This window comes from Piliocolobus tephrosceles, chromosome 8, assembly GCF_002776525.5.
Source record: "Piliocolobus tephrosceles isolate RC106 chromosome 8, ASM277652v3, whole genome shotgun sequence".
NCBI lineage: Eukaryota > Metazoa > Chordata > Mammalia > Primates > Cercopithecidae > Piliocolobus > Piliocolobus tephrosceles.
The window spans coordinates 28521790-28540484 of NC_045441.1; the positions used below are offsets into that span (position 1 = coordinate 28521790).

General features: G+C 39.2%; 1 protein-coding gene across 3 annotated transcripts in view; it reads left to right on the plus strand.

Moving 5' to 3' along the window:
* CDK13 (cyclin dependent kinase 13) overlaps positions 1–18695 on the plus strand; it is a 140715-nt gene that overhangs the window by 18902 nt on the left and 103118 nt on the right. For all 3 annotated transcript variants that reach the window (XM_023226503.1, XM_023226502.1, XM_023226501.2), the window contains exon 2: positions 11889–12548. In XM_023226503.1, coding sequence (XP_023082271.1) covers positions 11889–12548 — 660 coding nt within the window. The remainder of the gene's footprint in view (positions 1–11888; positions 12549–18695) is intronic.

An 18695-nucleotide genomic window follows, 5' to 3' on the forward strand; every position in this document is an offset into this window, starting at 1 on the left:
TTTTGGTAGAAACAGGGTTTTGCCATGTTGGCCAAGCTGGTCTCAAACTCCTGACCTCAGGTGATCTGCTCACCTTGGCCTCCCAAAGTACTGGAATTACAGGTGTGAGCCACAGTGCCCAGCCTGGATTCCTTTTATTTCTTATCCTTGACCAATTACAATGGCTACAATCTCAAATACAATGTCGAGCAGAAGGGACAAGAAGGGACTTTCTTGTCTTGTTCCTCATTTAGTCTTTCTTTGCAAAGTACTTAGTTGCAGATTTGTCTTAAATGCCTAGCTTTATTTTTTAATAAAAAATAATGACTTTGATTCCAAGTCATTGCAGAAGTCAGAAAAAGAAAAAAGACTTTGTTTGCCTCAAAGTCTAAGTTTTGGTGTAAAAAATTTCTGGGTTGGGCATGGTGGCTCACACCTGCTATCCCAGCACTTTGGGAGGCCGAGGCAGGAGGGTCACTGGAACCCCAGGAGTTTGAGACTAGCCTGGGCAACATGGCACAAACTTGTCTCTACAGAAAATACAAAAATTAGCCAGGCCTGGTGGTGTGCACCTGTAGTCCCAGCTACTTGAGGGGCTGAGGCAGGAGAATCGCTTGAGCCCGGGAGGTTGAGGCTGCAGTGAACCAACATTGCACCACTGCACTCCAGCTTGGGCCACAGAGTGAGACCCTGTCTCAAAGCGAAAAAAAAAAAAAAAAAAAAACCAAAACCCTCAAATACCTTGTTTGACCCCTATACATGAGCATATATTAATATAAATATTCATTACTATTCTAGGGTCCATGAAAAAAGGAAATCTCCTATTTTGTAGTATGTGTGTAATGATTGCCACATTGGTTTCTCATATACTGTGTGTACACAAACATTTGAACAGTGTTTTATAATGAGTAATGTATGCATTAATGTTGAAATTATGAGAAAGAGTCAGCCATGTGATGATCTAAGCATCCCAGGAAAAGAAAATAATGTATGCTTAGGCATCAAGTCAGGAAGAAGCTTGACCTTCTGCAAAAGCAGAAAGGAGACCAGCGTGGCTGGAGTCTAGTAAATAAAGAAGGGTGTAATAAAGATGGAAGGTGGTTTAGACTTTGTGAGTCACAACACAGAGTTTTATTTTTATTTTAAATGCAGTTGGAAGCCATTGCAGAGTTTTAAGCAAGGACATGGTATAATCCAATTTATGTTTTTAAAAGACAAAGACATAAAATACAAGCCAACCTGTAACAAGTACTGGATGATTTCAGCAAATGGGGAAGTGATAGAGATGAGACTTCAGCTTGACCCATGAAAGATCGATAAGAGTTAAACAGGCTGGGCATTGTGGCTCACACCTGTAATCCCAGCACTTTGGGAGGCCAAGATGGGCGGATCACCTGAGGTCAGGAGTTTGAGACTAGCCTAACCTGGTGAAACCCTGTCTCTACTAAAAATACAGAAATTAACTGGGTGTAGTGGCGGGTGCCTGTAATCCCAGCTACTTGGGAGGCTGAGGCAGGAGAATTGCTTGAACCTGGGAGGCGGAGGTTGCCGTGAGCCAAGATCATGCCATTGCACTCCAGCCTGGGCAACAGAGTGAGACTCCGTCACACACACACACGAATTAAACAAATGGAGGAGAAAGAGGTAGTGTGGTAGCAATAAATAGTGCCTGGCTTTGAAATGAAGACTTGGGTTTGAATATTGACTCTGCCTCTTCTTAGTTCCCCCATCTGCTTTCTCTATACCTTGGTTGCACACGAGGAGCAAAGCAAATGAAAAATGCTTATAAATGTGAACCTGTGAGGGTTAGTGTGGTATATAGTCATGTCCCCAGTTTTCCATGGGGCATATATTCCAGTATTTGCAGTGATTGCCTGAAACCACCAAAATAGTACTCCACTCTAAACATACTATGTTTTTTTCTATACATACGTACCTGTGATAAAGTTTAATTTATAAATTAGGCACAGTAAGAGATTAACAACAATAATAAAATAGAACAATTATAACTACGCTGAAATAAAAGTTATGGGAATGTGGGGTCTCTCTCAGCATATCTTATTATACTGTACCTTGCATACAAGAAACCATGGAAAGTGAAATTGCGGATGAGGGGACTGTTGTATGATATTTGTTTTATTCAGTGAAAGACTCTTACCTGTGTGGTACTATGCTAGGGGCTGTGGAGTGATACAACAATGAATTAGACTTCTCAAGGAGGGTGCAGTTTAATAGACAATGTGAGGTTGATATCTAAAATATGAACTTAAGAGTGAGAGATCATAAGAAGGGTACAGATAAAATGCTATGGGAGTTCAAAGAATGGAGAGCCTGCTTATTGCTCGGATTTGGCTTCTTTCTTCACAAGGTTTTGTGAGGAAGGAAGCACTTTTATGCTAGTGCTTGAGAGATGGATAAGCCTTGAATATAAGATGGAGGGCAAGATGATACTCTCCCTAGGCCGGTATGTGGGAGTGTAAAGGCGTGGAAGTACTGAGCAAATTTAGTACTTGATAAGCAAAGGTAGGTTAGGACCAGACAAATTATGCAGTACCTTGATTCTAGGCTGCTGTGCCTTCTTTTCAATAGGAATACTATCAGTAGTGTCTTTAATTGTGTAAATATTTATTGAGCATCTACCACTGCCAGGTTTATGATAGAAGTCAAGGCTTGAAGATAGAATATCTCAGTTTAGTTGGGGAAGATAGATTATCTCATTATTTTTATTCCGAGATATAAACAAAGTTGTGATGGGATCATAGGACAAGTACCACCTCTAACTGACTGGCATAATAAGAGAGATAAGAGAGGGCTTTATAAAGGTGGTAAACATTGTGCTGAGAATATGAAGTATCCTTTTGTTTCCTACATAAAGGAGGTGAAGAGAGAAATATTAGAGAAACATTCTAGGCCTGACACTTCCTGTATTTTGTGATGGCTGGACAAGGACTTTATATACAAGTCAAGCAAGGCTGAAGGTTTTGGGGTAACTGAAAGATTATTCAGGTGCAGAGTTAATTGGAAAGGGTGGAGACTGGAGGTGGGAACCTGGTAAGGAGACTTGCACTGGGCCAAGTGTGTGATTATGTAGTACCTAAGGTGGAATAGTAGCTATGGGGATAATGAACATGGAAAACTGGAGACATGCTTGAGATGTAGAACTGGTGGAGCTTGGAAACCAAATAGATCTGAGAAGAGATAAAAGGGATCATGTGGAATGTAGAGTAATTTCCGGGTTTCTGCTGTTTTAGAGGGTGCCACTGCCTGAGAATAGGGTATATTTAAGGAGAAAGAGGGTGGATTTGAAGAGGAAGCTTAATGGTTTTAGCCATATTGTGTTGAAGATACGTGTCAGAGAGTTGGAAGTAGAGAGGATGATTTCCTGGGGTGAGGGGGGACAAATTGACAATGTTTAGGTAATCATTTAAGCCACACATAGCATAAATTAAACATGTGGGAGAATGAGTATAGGAAGGAAGAAAAACCTCAAGGAGCAGAAACAGCCATAGAAGTAAGAAAATCATGAAAACGAAAGGTAGTAGAAATAGCTAGGAAGTGCTCCAAATAGGTTGTAGCCGACATTATCATAGTGATGTTTTTTTCTTTTTCTTTTTTTTCTTTTTTCTGGTCGCCTCAGAGGTGACCGGTTGCAGAGAGGATGTGTGTATAAGCCAGATTGTGGTGGTTTGAGCATTGAAAGGACAAATGAGATTTTGGTCATAACTGGAAGGAGAGATAAAGATAATATCAATATGCCATCATTTTCTCTTTTTTTTTTTTTTGTTTTATTTTCTTGTCTGTTTTTAAAGATCTTAGAGATTTGAGTAATTTATTCCTTCAGGGGAATTAACAAATGAACAGCAAAGGTTAACGTCACAATTAATAGAATAAGCCAACCATAGTCATAGAGTAGCCTAGTATAGTGCATCTCAAACTTTAATGGGTATCTTGTTAAAGATACCCATTAAATTGTGGGCTGGAGTCTGAGACACAGCATCTCTGACAAGCTTGCAATTGGTGCTGATGCTGCCTGTCTATGGACTACACTCTAAGAAGTAAGGCTCTAGAGAGTATGAGATTGATTCATTATAGGGGAGTTAGCCTTAGATAGAAAGAGGAACACCTCCTCTCTTAATTGAGGTGGAATGTACGGTGGATGAAGGCACAAGAAATACAGATTAAATTTGCAGGCAAGAGACATGTCTGGTAGTCTTTGTGGTTTTTTTTGTGAAACAATAAGTAAAGCTATGTTATGAGAAGACTGGGATTGTGTGAGCTTGATGAAAGTTGTGAAGGTTTGGGATAGCTACTAAGAGGAGGAAAATGAGTGAATTTGGGACGTGTAATAATCACTGAACAGTGAGGATTAGTTTGGTTATGGTGTCTGTAGAAATAATTGGAGCAGAGAGAGACTAGTAATAAAGAGATTTTTTTCTTTCTTTCTTTCTTTTTTTTTTTTAAGATGGAGTTTTTGCTCTTGTTGCCCAGGCTGGAGTGCAATGGCATGATCTTGGTTCACCACAACCTCTGCCTCCTGGGTTCAAGCGATTCTCCTGCCTCAGCCTCCCAAGTAGCTGGGATTACAGGCATGCGCCACCACACCCAGCTAATTTTGTGTTTTTAGTAGAGACCGGGTTTCTCCATGTTAGTCAGGTTGGTCTCGAACTTCTGACCTCAGGTAATCCGCCCATCTTGGCCTCCCAAAGTGCTGGGGTTACAGGTGTGAGCCACTGCACTTGGCCAAGAGAAATTGCTTATTTTTTTAAGATGATATGGTAGCCTAGGGAAGTGGTAATGAGGCCTAAAGTAGAACAGTGTCCTCTAGAATGGAAGAGGAGGATGTGGTAGGCCAAATAACACCCAATACCACACCCCCTCCAAGTGCCATGCCCTAATCTTTGCAATCTGTGACTGTTAAACCTTACATTTTAAGAGAAACTTTGTAGATATGATTAAATTAAGTATCTCGATATGGAGGGGTTATTCTGGGTTATCTGGATGGGTCCTGTGTAATCACAAGGATTCTTATAAAAGAGAGGCTGTGGGGTCTAGTCAGAGAACTCAACGTGATGACAGGAATAGGAGAGAGGAAATGCCATAGTGAAAGTAGAGGGCCGAGGAATGTAGACAGCCTGTGGAAGCTGAAAAAGGCAAGGGAACATTTTCCCAAGAGACTCCAGAAGGAAGAAAGCTGTGGTGACATGTTGATTTTTAGTTCACTGAGACTGATTTTGGACTTCTGACTTGCAGAACTGCAAGATAATAAATTTGTGTTGTTCTAAACTGCTAATTTTATGGAGTTTTCTGTTACAGCAATGATCAGAAACATTCAGAGGGTATGGATATAAGGGAATAGTATAGAGTTAGAGTCAGTAAAATGAGACAATTAAGGGGTTGTGGTATGGGAACCAGGAAACTAGATTTCTAGCCTGGGTAAATGAGTGGAGAGTAGTGAAATTAAAAATAGAGAATGGTAAGGAGTAGATGTTAGAGGAACGTGTATTTGCTTTGCATGTCATAATTTTAGGAACTGGTGAGAATAGTATTTTGAGTCTAGTAATATAGATTAGATAGAGTGGAAGAAAATTTAAAACAAGGAGATGAATTTAAGAGGCTACCACAGTGCTGTTACATATAGTTAGTAGGGCTGTTACAATGATATTACATGACAAAATACATAGGAACATCACTTCAGTGCTTTTCAGTTTGGGAGTCATATTCATACCTTTTTTTGGGGGGGTTAATAAGTATTTGAAATAGACACAGCTGCTATTAGCATGAGAAATAAGCAGAGTGGAAACATTAGCCTCAAAGATGTTGTGGATCGCAGCTACTGTATTGGACATCCTATGTATAGAACATTTCTGTCATCCAGAGAGTTCCATTAAGTGACGCTGCTCTGTGTTATTTTCAACAGTGGAGGACTGGATATTATCAGTATTTTAGTAAAATTTGTAGGACGTGGTATTTGCTAATAAGAAACAATTTTTAGAAGACCTAGACTCCTGGAGAGACTGTGAGGTAATAGTCAAGTGAACACTAAACAATCCTCTCTCTCCAAGGAGCACTAAGTAGTCTAACAACGAGCACTAGCCAGTTGGGTTTCAGGATACTGGGTTTTTATTCTGGTACTACTTTGTGTTGTGTGTGTTTGGGAAAACCTGTTAGAAACATAGAAAGTTCTCTTCTTAAAGAAGTCCTGTAGCCTCTTAAAAACATCAAAAGCAAGAAACAGGTAATATGTATTCATTAATTTCTACAACAATATAGGAATATTAGGAAAACATTTTTAGGAAAATCTTGGCTGGGCACAGTGGCTCATGCCTGTAACCCTAGGCCAAGGTGGACAGATCACTTGAGTCCGGGAGTTAGAGATCAACCTGGACAATATGGCGAAACCCCTATCCCTACAAAACATACAGAAATTAGTTGGGTGTGGTGGTGCGCGCCTGTAGTGCCAGCTACTTGCAGGGCGGAGGTGGGAGGATCACTTGACCTTGAGAGGTCAAGGCTGCAGTGAGCCTTGTTTGCGCCACTACACTCCAGCCTGTGTGAAAAAGTGAGAGACCCTGTCTTTAAAAAAAAAAAAATTATCTATTAAACAAGGAGGTTGGACCTGCTACCTACCTCCATTTCAATTCTTTTAGTAAAACATTATCATGCCGTAATTCATTATACAGTTTTAATTAAAGATGCACTTCTCTCTTATTCTCATAACTTTTTATGGCTGAAATGTTAATCATTAGTAAAAATGGCCTAAACTTAAATTTGTTTTAGTTTTAGGTTCCCAAACCATGTTTGTTATAAACAGTAAATATATTATTGGAATTTATTAGCAAATCACAATATCTGAGAGAATGGAAATTTACTAAGACATGAAATAAAAAGTTTAAGGAAGGAACTTTTGTAGATAAATAAGAATTGGAGAGGAGCAGAAGTTGTATGTGAAAGAATTTAGTTGGTATAGTGATCAAATACTATAAAAAGTTGCCTCCAAAATACCTTTTTTTTTTTTTTTTTGAGACGGAGTCTCGCTTCATCACCCAACCTGGAGTGAAGTGGCCCAATCTCGGCACACTGCAAGCTCCACCTCCCGGGTTCATGCCATTGTCCTGCCTCAGCCTCCTGAGTAGCTGGGACCACAGGCGCCTGCCACTACCACTATGCCCGGTTAATATATATATATATATATTTTTTTTCTTTTTTTTTAGTAGAGACGGGATTTCACTGCGTTAGCCAGGATGGTCTCGATCTCCTGACCTCGAGATCTACCCGCCTCGGCCTCCCAAAGTGCTGGTATTACAGGCGTGAGCCACCATGCCCAGCCCCAAAATATCTTTTTATAGGACAAAAGTTTTCTGAGTCTTTATTGATACCTCTGTTATTCAGATTCTGTCTAAAAGAGATTAATAGTTCAGAAGAATGAATTGTGTTGGGATTTTACCTGTTATCTTTGTATCTCTTAGATAAGATTCACTGATTATAAATCTCAATTAAATATAGTTTATGTGTCTGAATGAAACTGATGACCGGAATCTTGCCAGTGTAGGAAAAGTTTGACTTAAGAAAAAAAGGTTTGCTTTCCAAACCTTCTATGCTGTTACCTTTGATGAGATGACAGTCTCTTTGCTTTCTTCTGCTGTTTAGCTTTCTGCTACTCATCAGTATGTGATCAGGGAATAGAAACATGATGTATATCAGACTTGTTTGGAACTCCAACAAAATCTGAAGGGAGAGGAAATTAAAAATGTGGCTGAGTATTTCATGTTATGACACTTGGTTCCTATATTAAAGTTAACCACATTATTTCACAACCAACTTACAATCACTTCATATTTAGCCAAACATTTCCTCTCATTTCTATATATAATTTTAAGCTTACTGATACTAAAGTATGGTTTTTTTATGAAATGCTTTCTCAATATTGAACCCTAGTTGATCCTCAGCACATACTTGTTTTTGAAAGAAGGAGGTAGAAGTTGAATTTGTGTTTGAGTTTATCCTAAACCTAATTAATCATCATTTTGTTTTTATCCTAGAATTAGAATGTTTCTAAACACTTCCCTCCATACTGTATTAATGTCAACTAAGAATGGAAATTTTCAGTGGCTGGGCATGGTGGCTCACGCCTGTAATCCCAGCACTTTGGGATGCCAAGGCAGGAGGATCCCTTGAGCCCAGGAGTTTGAGACCAGCTTGGGCAGCAAAGTGAGACCCTGTCTCTACAAAGTTAGCTGGGCATGGTGGTGCATACCTGTTGTTAGGAAGCTGAGGTGGAGGATTGCTTGAGCCCAAGAAGTCGAGGCTGCAGTGAGCCATGGGTAGTGTGTGTGCACTCCAGCCTGGGTGACAGTGAGACCTTTTTCAAAAACAAAAACAAAAAATCTCTGCTTTTTTTTTTTGAATTACAAAATTTTGCAAAATAAAAATTAAAATTTTGTGGGTACATAGTAGATGTATATATTTATGGGTTACACGAGATGTTTTGATACAGGCATGCATGCATATTAGTCACAGGGTAAATGGGGCATCCTTTTATCCTTTGTGTTAGAAGCATTTATCCTTTGTGTTACAAACAATCCAACTATTCTCTTACAGTTTTTTTGTAAATGTGCAGTTAAATTATTTTTGACTATTGGCTGGGTGTAGTGGTTCATGCCTGTAATTCCAGCACTTTGGGAGGCCAAGGCAGACAGATCACCTGAGGTAAGGAGTTCAAGACCAGCCTGGCCAACATGGTGAAACCTTGTCTCTACTAAAAATACAAATACTAGCCAAGCGTGGTGGGAGCATGCGTGTAATATCAGCTATCAGAAGGCTGAGGCAGGGGAATCGCTTGAACGCAGGAGGCAAAGGCTGCAGTGAGCCGAGATCAGCCTGGCAGCTGAATTGAACAAGAATAAAAAAGCACGAGTGGCAGAGGCAGCAAGAGCCGCAGAAGCACTGCACTCCAGCCAGGGCTGGATTGAGACTCTGACTAAAAAAAAAAAGAAAAAAAAAATGAATATAGTCAGCCTGTTGTGCTAACAAGTAGTAGGTCACCTTCATTCTTTGTATTTTTTGTGCCCATTTAACCCTCTCCCCACCCTCCACCATGTCACCCCCTTTCCAGCCTCTGGTAACCGTCCTTCTACTCTCTGTCTCCATAAGTTGAATTGTTTTAATTTTTAGCTCCCACAAATAAGTGAGAACATGTAAAGTTTGCCTTTCTGTGCCTCACTTATTTCATGTAACATGAAGACCTCTAGTTCCATCCATGCTGTTGCAAGTGATGGGATCTCATTTTCTTTTTATGGCTGAATAGTACTACATTGTTTATATGTACCACATTTTATTTATCCATTCATCTGTTGATGGACACTTAGGTTACTTCCAAATCTTGGCTATTATGAATAGTGCTGCAATAAACATGGGAGCGCAGGTATCTCTTTAGTATTATTGATTTCCTTTCTTTGGGGTATGTACCTAGGAGTGGGATTGCTGGATTGTAAGATAGCTAGTTCTATTTTTAGCTTTTTGAGGAACCTCCAAACTGTACTTCATAGTGTTTTTACTAATTTACATTCCCATCAGCAGTATACAAGGGTTCCCTTTTCTCCACATTCTTGCCAGCTAGCTCCTTGGCAGTGTGTTAATGTGTTAACCTGCCTACTTTAGAGTTAAAAAAAATGCTGAGTTTAAGACCTGAGTTCTAGGCAAAAATAGAATCCAACTCAGATGTTATAAGAGACTTTAATGCAGGGACTGCAGAGATGCCCTGGATTAAGGGAACCCATAAGGCATGTTTTTACTAGAAACAGGGAAGCCCAAAGGGGCAGGAAAAATATTGTGCTATTGGAGCCTCGTGAGAGCTGTGAAGAGGGTGCCTCACAGCAACCATGGTGGTGGAGGGATGCAGCTTCTGCCAGAAAATGTGGCCATGAGGAGGGAGGTAGGAAGAAATAATCCAGCCTTTCTCCGCCTTCTTATCTTCTGTCAGTGGCAGGACAGCCCAGGAACCCAGAAGGCATATCTGTTGGGGTCAGCATCGTTGGTCACAGAGTAGAGCAGAAAGGTATTGGGAGATAGAGTAGTTGTAGTAAGATAATAAGCAACACAACTACTAATGAGTTCAGGTGTTGACTTCAGGTAATGTAATATTTTACCCAATTTCTTATATGTTATCTATGCATACTTTACTGGGTTGATGTGGGCATTAAATGAGATAATGTGAAAGTATTATAGTGTCTTTGTCTTGTGAGTATATTTTAAAAGTCTTGGTAATGCATGGATTTGAAAAGCTCAGCTTCCTTTCACTTGGTACTGTGTTAAATTTGTTTTGTGGAAACTTTGGTTGCCACTATATTTTTAAATATATGTGTTACAATAATTTTTGAGAAGTTAATGGCCTCATTATCAAGTTGCTTCCAAGATTTAGTTTGTCATTGTTTTATAGAGCAAGGAGCCTGAAAACCTAAGTTCTAGTTCAGACTATACTACTATTTGTGGCATAGTTCCTTGTGGGAGTTATTTTTACTTTGCCTCTCTGTTCTTTTCCCTTCTGAGAAATTGGAGTAATAATACTTAACTAGTAAATGTTTAATCTTATGGTAAAATAATCGTTGTCAAGTACTTTGAAGACTTAAATGATACGTATATTAACTTTTACTCGCATTCATTTTGAAAGTATCAGAGCCTCAGATTAAGAGTGATTGGATGGTTTTTAGTTTGTAGCATTTTCTGTGTGAAATTATGTAGCTCGTAAGATATTATCTTGTATATGTGTGTTTATGTGAGTAAAGTGATTATGCTTGTGTCTATTTTAGTTAATGTGTATGAATGTAATTTTTTTTTTTTTTTTTTTGAGACAGAGTCTCGCTCTGTTGCCCTCCGCCTCCCAGGTTCAAGCAATTCTCCTGTCTTAGCCTCCTGAGTGGCTGGGACTACAGGCACATGCCACCATGCCGGGCTACTTTTTGCAGTTTTTTTTTTTTTTTTGAGACGGAGTCTTGCTCTGTCGCCCAGGCTGGAGTGCAGTGGCCAGATCTCAGCTTATTGCAAGCTCCGCCTCCTGAGTTTACGCCATTCTCCTGCCTCAGCCTCCTGAGTAGCTGGGACTACAGGCGCCCGCCACCTCGCCCGGCTAGTTTTTTGTATTTTTTAGTAGAGACGGGGTTTCACCATGTTAGCCAGGATGGTCTCGATTTCCTGACCTCGTGATCTGCCCGTCTCAGCCTCCCAAAGTGCTGGGATTACAGGCTTGAGCCACTGTGCCTGGCCTACTTTTTGCAGTATTAGTAGAGATGGGGTTTCATTCACTATGTTGGCCAGACTTGTCTCGAACTCCTGACCTCGTGATCCGCCCACCTTGGCCTCCCAAAGTGCTAGGATTACAGGCGTGAGCCATCACGCCTGGCTGTACATTTTCTTAAAACTGTCTTTCTGAAACGAACTCTAAGAGACTCTATTTATTGCCCAGTAGTAAGTCTTGTCTTTTTCACTCTTGACATAGACAGAGCACTGTTTGTTTCTGAACTTACGGTTGAGGAAGGTACTTTTGAGATGTGGCAACTGTCTCCTGGTAAAAGATTTGTCAGATTTTACCCTGCTGCTACTACTACCATTGATGTAGCCTTATTGCCTACTTCTTTTTTCCGAGACAGCAGTGATGCCTTGTCACATTTTTCCTCCTCATTTTTACATATGTAGACCAGAGCAAGATCGGGGCAATCCATGTTGAAGAGAACTATGACCACCAAATAATATTTTACTTTAAAGAAATTTTTATTTTTCAGAACTCCTTCGAAAATGTAACTTTGAAATTAAGTAAATTTCTATTTTATTTCATAAACTCGAGTTAGCACTGTCTTTGTAAATTCCAAACTGAACCTTTCTGAATTACTGACTAAATCTTAATTATTTCTCACCAGACGGTCTGGCAAATCCCGAAGCAGAAGCCCATATTCATCTAGGCATTCAAGATCTCGTAGCAGGCACAGATTGTCTAGATCCAGAAGTCGTCATTCTAGTATTTCTCCTAGCACACTAACTCTGAAGAGTAGCCTGGCAGCTGAATTGAACAAGAATAAAAAAGCACGAGCGGCAGAGGCAGCAAGAGCCGCAGAAGCAGCGAAAGCTGCAGAAGCAACTAAGGCTGCTGAGGCTGCTGCCAAAGCTGCAAAAGCTTCAAACACTTCTACACCTACCAAGGGGAACACAGAAACTAGTGCCAGTGCATCACAAACAAACCATGTGAAGGATGTGAAGAAAATTAAAATTGAACATGCACCTTCTCCCTCAAGTGGTGGAACTTTAAAAAATGACAAAGCAAAAACAAAGCCACCTCTTCAGGTAACGAAGGTGGAAAATAATTTGATTGTAGATAAAGCCGCCAAGAAAGCAGTCATAGTTGGAAAAGAGAGTAAATCTGCTGCTACAAAGGAGGAACCAGTATCTCTTAAAGAGAAAACCAAACCACTTACACCAAGCATAGGAGCCAAGGAGAAGGAGCAACATGTAGCTTTAGTGACCTCTACATTACCACCGTTACCTTTGCCTCCCATGCTGCCTGAAGATAAAGAAGCTGATAGGTAAGTGAAAAAAGTATTTGTCAATAACTGCTCAAAGAAAAAATGTAAGTCTGAAGTGAGAAATGATTTGACCTCCCCTAACCCTCTCAAAACAACTTTAGTGAAAAAGACTACAAGTAAGTGAATGAATTTTCTTTATTATATGCATCTTAAAATTAAGCACATTGCATACAAGATGGCAAAATTAAAGTTTATACTAAGACATTCAGGGAAAAATTGCCATTGCCTTGGGATACAATGAATATTTCAATATGATTTTGGGTATTAGCAATACCAGTATTCTCTTTGGTTTAGTTTTCCTTGATATGGCAATCAGAAACAGGACATTTTATGAATGAGTTGGCCCTGGTTAATATACAACTCATAAGCATTTGTCTCATTTATTTCTAAGTTTCTTCAGTGGCCTCGTAAATTTATCATTGTCAGTGATTTTATTATCACTTTTTAGTTCAGTCTTTTCTTAACTCTTAATTAAAAAAAAATTTTTTTTTAGCCCATCTTGCAGTTGGGATTAATCACATTATATTATACGAAACTCATAATGTGGCCAGGCGTGGTGGCTCAAGCCTGTAATCCCAGCACTTTGGGAGGCCGAGGCGAGTGGATCACCTGAGGTCAGGAGTTCAAGACCAGCCTGGCCAACATGGTGAAACCCCGTGTCTACTAAAAATACAAAATACTTAGCCGGCCGCAGTGGCGGGTGCCTGTAATCCCAGCTACTAGGGAGGCTGAGGCAGGAGAGTCACTTGAAGCTGGGAAGTGGAGGTTGCAGTGAGCCGAAGTCGCACTACTGTACTCCAGCCAGCCTGGGTGACACAGTAAGACTGTGTCTCAAAAAAAAAAAAAAAGAAAGAAAGAAAGAAAATTGATAATGTGATTATGCTTTCCTTTAACATGTTTAAAAAATTTCTATTATGAACATTGAGGGTATGACTTATTTTTTATTGAGAAACATATTCTTAAGAGGAAGTTAAAATACAACTAAGAATGTGTCTTTTTTGTGTCCTAGTGTAGAAGAATTAGACTTGTGTGGTTTATCTGCCTGTTATCTGCCTGTTATACCAGCTAGCTGTTTTTATTTTATGAAGAAATTAGAGCTTCCACCCCCACCCACTCCCCATTAAAAAGCAACTATATGAGTAGTTTTCCTAGCCAACTTTTAAAAATAGATTTTGTGGATAAAAATGCCATGTAGACAAGTGCTTACTTTGGCATTATGTAAATTTTGTAATTTAACACAAACAAAAGTGAAATAATAATTCTTGAGTTTCATGCCCTTTGAGATGCCTTTTTAAAAATAATCAAAATGTTGGGAGACCCCATCCAATTTAATTAGGTGTTATTTAATTATACTACTATAATTGTTGTATTTGCAGGTTTGACTGTGTTTTTTTTTTTTTGAGACGGAGTCTCGCTCTGTCGCCCGGGCTGGAGTGCAATGGCCGGATCTCAGCTCACTGCATGCTCTGCCTCCCGGGTTTACGCCATTCTCCTGCCTCAGCCTCCGGAGTAGCTGGGACTACAGGCGCCCACCACCTCGCCCGGCTAGTTTTTTGTATTCTTTAGTAGAGGCGGGGTTTCACTGTATTAGCCAGGATGGTCTCGATCTCCTGACCTTGTGATTCACCCGTCTCAGCCTCCCAAAGTGCTGGGATTACAGGCTTGAGCCACCGCGCCCGGCAGGTTTGACTGTTAATTCATTGAATTGAGTTACTTCATTAGAGAGTAAACCTGTTACTGAGAATCCATGTTTTATTGAGACTAGTGGTTCTCTACTTTATTCTTCATATATGCTTTAGGAGTAAATTTTTACTAGGATATTTTCAAGAACTCTGTATGTACACATGAGTGCTTAATGAGGATATTCTTTATGTATCTGTCTTTAATTAGTTGATGGCACATTTAATTCTTGTTCATTACTTTTTTTTTTTAATCCACCTTTTCTGTCTCCTCTGCTTTTTCCCCTTTTTGTTGTCTCTTCTTTCTTTGAATGTGTTTGTATGTTTAATGGATACAGAAGTTTCTTAAGATTCATGAGCACTACCAGTACATGTCTGTGTGGCGAAAGATTAATTCATCACCAATGGAACTTTCCTTATTTTGATGTCTGTAATTTAACTACCGAAATGTATGTACTAACTACATATGAGGAAGAGACTTGATATTGTTTTACTTTTTATAAAAGTTTTTAGGTGATTAAATAAAAATATAAAAATAAATGGTTAGAAGTGATTACTTTTGGAAATAAATGGACACTGAAGGGAATGGATGGCGCAGGAGACTTATTTTATATTTATTATTTATAATACTGTTAGAAGTACAATAACATTTGTTAGTGGGCTGTAGTAGAAAGCTTAGTTTTTAGTGCCAGTTGTACTTCTTACTACTCTCAGGACTTAATCTTTCTGTGCCTCAGTCCATTTAGTTCTATTCATGGGTGAAAATATTTACAGTTTAACCTCACAGATTAGTTGTAAACATTAAACGAGTTGATGGACTGAATTTTGCAAGCTGTAAAGTGTTATGCATTTCAGTTATTATAATTAGTCCTAGTATAAATCAGCACTGCTGGAAATATTACAGATATTTAAAACTGCTTTAGATTATTGAAAAAAGGTAAAAATTACAAAGTATAATTTACATTGTATAGTATATGAACCATTATATATGTAACATGTAGATCTGTTGTGTAATGAATAGACCTAGTGCTTCCTTTGAAAATAATTGGTTTTTGTAAAAGAGGAACTATTGGTTGGTTTTCCATCCCCTTTTATAATGAAGGGGGAGCACCCCCAGGACATATTTTTCATATATCCGAAAGTAATGCTCATGGTAATTTTATGTTTACAAGTTTCTTTTTAGTAACCATTGTATACTTCTTGGTTTTTGCTGAACAGCTATTAGTTGAAAGTGGTTTATAAACTATTTCTCTTGAGGTAAAGAAACAATCTTTTCTGTTACAACATACTTTAGGAAACCCAAATATGGGAGGTATCTTTATTTACTTGTTACTCACTGTAAATTTAAAGATCATTTTAAAGAAGAGTGAGTAATGGTCTGCATGATCTCATTGCTGTATCTTAAGGAAAGCTTTCGATCTTTGCTTCCTTTGAGCATGCCTGTATCTGTATTCCTGGTTGACTCTCATTGTTGTATCCACAAATACATTAGCAAAAGGGTGTGTGTGTGTTTTGAGTGGCCTCTTGATTTTGCAAACCTCTACTCTACTTGTTTTTGCTGTTTTATTATGTACAATTAAATGCTCCCCTTCTCTCATACTTCTTTTATTTTGAAAGTATTCAAGCACTTAGAAAAATTGAAAGAATAATACAGTTAGCATCTGTGTTTACTGGATGGAAGTTACATTTTGTTTTATATGCTCCGTCTCAGCGGGTGTGGTGGCTCACAGTTGTAATCCCAAACTGTAATGAGGACTTTGGAAAGCCAAGGTGGGCAGATGGCTGAACCCAGGAGTCTGCGACAATCCTCAGCAACATGGCGAAACCCTGTCTCTACAGAAAATACAAAAATTAGCTGGCTGTGGTGGTGCATGCCTGTAGTCCTAGCTACTTGGGAGGCTGAGGTAGGAGGATCACTTGAGCCTGAGAGGTCGAGGATGCAGTGAGCTGTGATTGCGCCACTGCACTCCTGCCTGGGTGACAAAGTGAGACCCTGTCTCAAAAAACGGAAAAAATAACACACACACGCTCCATCTCTAGTTGTTTAAGAGAACTAATGAGGGTATGTGTGTGTGTGTGTATATACTTCTCCCCGAGATGAAGTCTTGCCCTGTTGCCCAGGCTGGAATGCAGTGGCGCCATTTAGGCTCACTGCAACCTCTGCCTCCTGGGTTCAAGCAATTCTCCTGCCTCAGCTTTCGGAGTAGCTGGGATTACAGGCGCATGCCACCATGCCTGGCTAAATTTTGTATTTTTAGTTGAGATGGGGTTTCACCATGTTGGCCAGGCTGGTCTCGAACCCCTGACCTTGTGATCTGCCTGCCTTGGCCTCCCAAAGTGTTGGGATTACAGGCGTGAGCCACCACTCCCGGCTGTGTATATGTTTCTTTTTACTATACCGTAAATATTTAAGTCATCTCCCAAGAATAAGGTCAGTCTCCTGCTTGATCACAGTATCATTATTGTGATAACAAGGAAATCAACAGTAGTTAATCTAATATAAACAAACAATAATATCATGCACTATAGATAATCAATAGTCAGTATTCTCCCCCAGCCACCCCCTGTCTCCAGCCCCATGACTTTTTTAAGAGTCTGGGCCAGTAATCTTACAGAATGTCTCACCATTGGATTTATCTGATTATTTCTTCTTGGTATAATTTAACTTGTTCTTCTCTAACCCCTTTATTTCCCATAATCTGGAAATTACTTGTGCTTTGTTTAGATAAAGAATACACAGTTTTTTAGCTAGAATATTTAAGAGGTGATTTTATGTATTTTATGCTGTTATTACAGGAGGACCAAAATATCAGATTGTCTTACTCTGCTAGTAGTGATGTGATCACTTGGTTAAGTTGATGACCAACTTTAAGGTCTCTCCATGTATGAGGGTACATTTTCCTCTTTGCAATTAGAAGTGAGCTGTAGGGTAATACTTTTGGCAGTGATTGAATATCCTTTTTCCCATCAACCTATCACCTAATGGTTTAGCAACCGTGAATGATATTTGTCTAATTCAGTTACTATAGTAGGGGCTGCAAATAGTGATTTTTTTTTTCCATTGCTGCTGCACAGATTGAAAATGGTTATTTTCTAATTCTGCCATTCCTTTTAACATTAGCTGGCCTTGTTTTGTAAATACATGTTTCCCCATATCCCATTTAATCATTCTACTCTCATGGATTTTTATTTATTTTCTGTGTTACTAATAGTAATAGCCACTATTCTTTTTGACCTTCACATTGTCTGAAATTTGGCCAGTGGAAGCTCCTATAAGCTGACTCCTTTATTCTTTTGACATGACCTCATTTGTTTTTTTGTGTTTCCTTGCCAAAGGTATATGTTAGGCTCACTTTGAATTTTGCTTCATTCCCGAAATTGCAGTCTGTTTTCCCACAAAATCATGAGATAGATGGTAATCTGTGTGTTTTCAGAGAATGTGATTGTTTTATTATTATTATTATTTTATTTATTTATTTATTTATTTATTTATTTTTTTATTTTATTTTATTTTTTTTTTATTATACTTTAAGTTCTAGGGTACATGTGCATAACGTGCAGGTTACATATGTATACATGTGCCATGTTGGTGTGCTGCACCCATCAACTCGTCAGCACCCATCAATTCATCATTTATATCAGGTATAACTCCCCAATGCAATCCCTCCCCCCTCCCCCCTCCCCATGATAGGCCCCAGTGTGTGATGTTCCCAACACCGAGCTCACTTGGACTCATTGTTCAGTTCCCACCTATGAGTGAGAACATGCGGTGTTTGGTTTTCTCTTCTTGTGATAGTTTGCTAAGAATGATGGTTTCCAGCTGCATCCATGTCCCTACAAAGGACGCAAACTCATCCTTTTTTATGGCTGCATAGTATTCCATGGTGTATATGTGCCACATTTTCTTAATCCAGTCTGTCACAGATGGACATTTGGGTTGATTCCAAGTCTTTGCTATTGTGAATAGTGCCGCAATAAACATACGTGTGCATGTGTCTTTGTAGTAGCATAATTTATAATCCTTTGGGTATATACCCAGTAGTGGGATGGCTGGGTCATATGGTACATCTAGTTCTAGATCCTTGAGGAATCGCCATACTGTTTTCCATAATGGTTGAACTAGTTTACAATCCCACCAACAGTGTAAAAGTGTTCCTATTTCTCCACATCCTCTCCAACACCTATTGTTTCCTGATTTTTTAATGATTGCCATTCTAACTGGTGTGAGATGGTATCTCATTGTGGTTTTGATTTGCATTTCTCTGATGGCCAGTGATGATGAGCATTTTTTCATGTGTCTGTTGGCTGTATGAATGTCTTCTTTTGAGAAATGTCTGTTCATATCCTTTCCCCACTTTTGGATGGGGTTGTTTGTTTTTTTCTTGTATATTTGTTTGAGTTCTTTGTAGATTCTGGAAATGAGCCCTTTGTCAGATGAGTAGATTGCAAAAATTTTCTCCCATTCTGT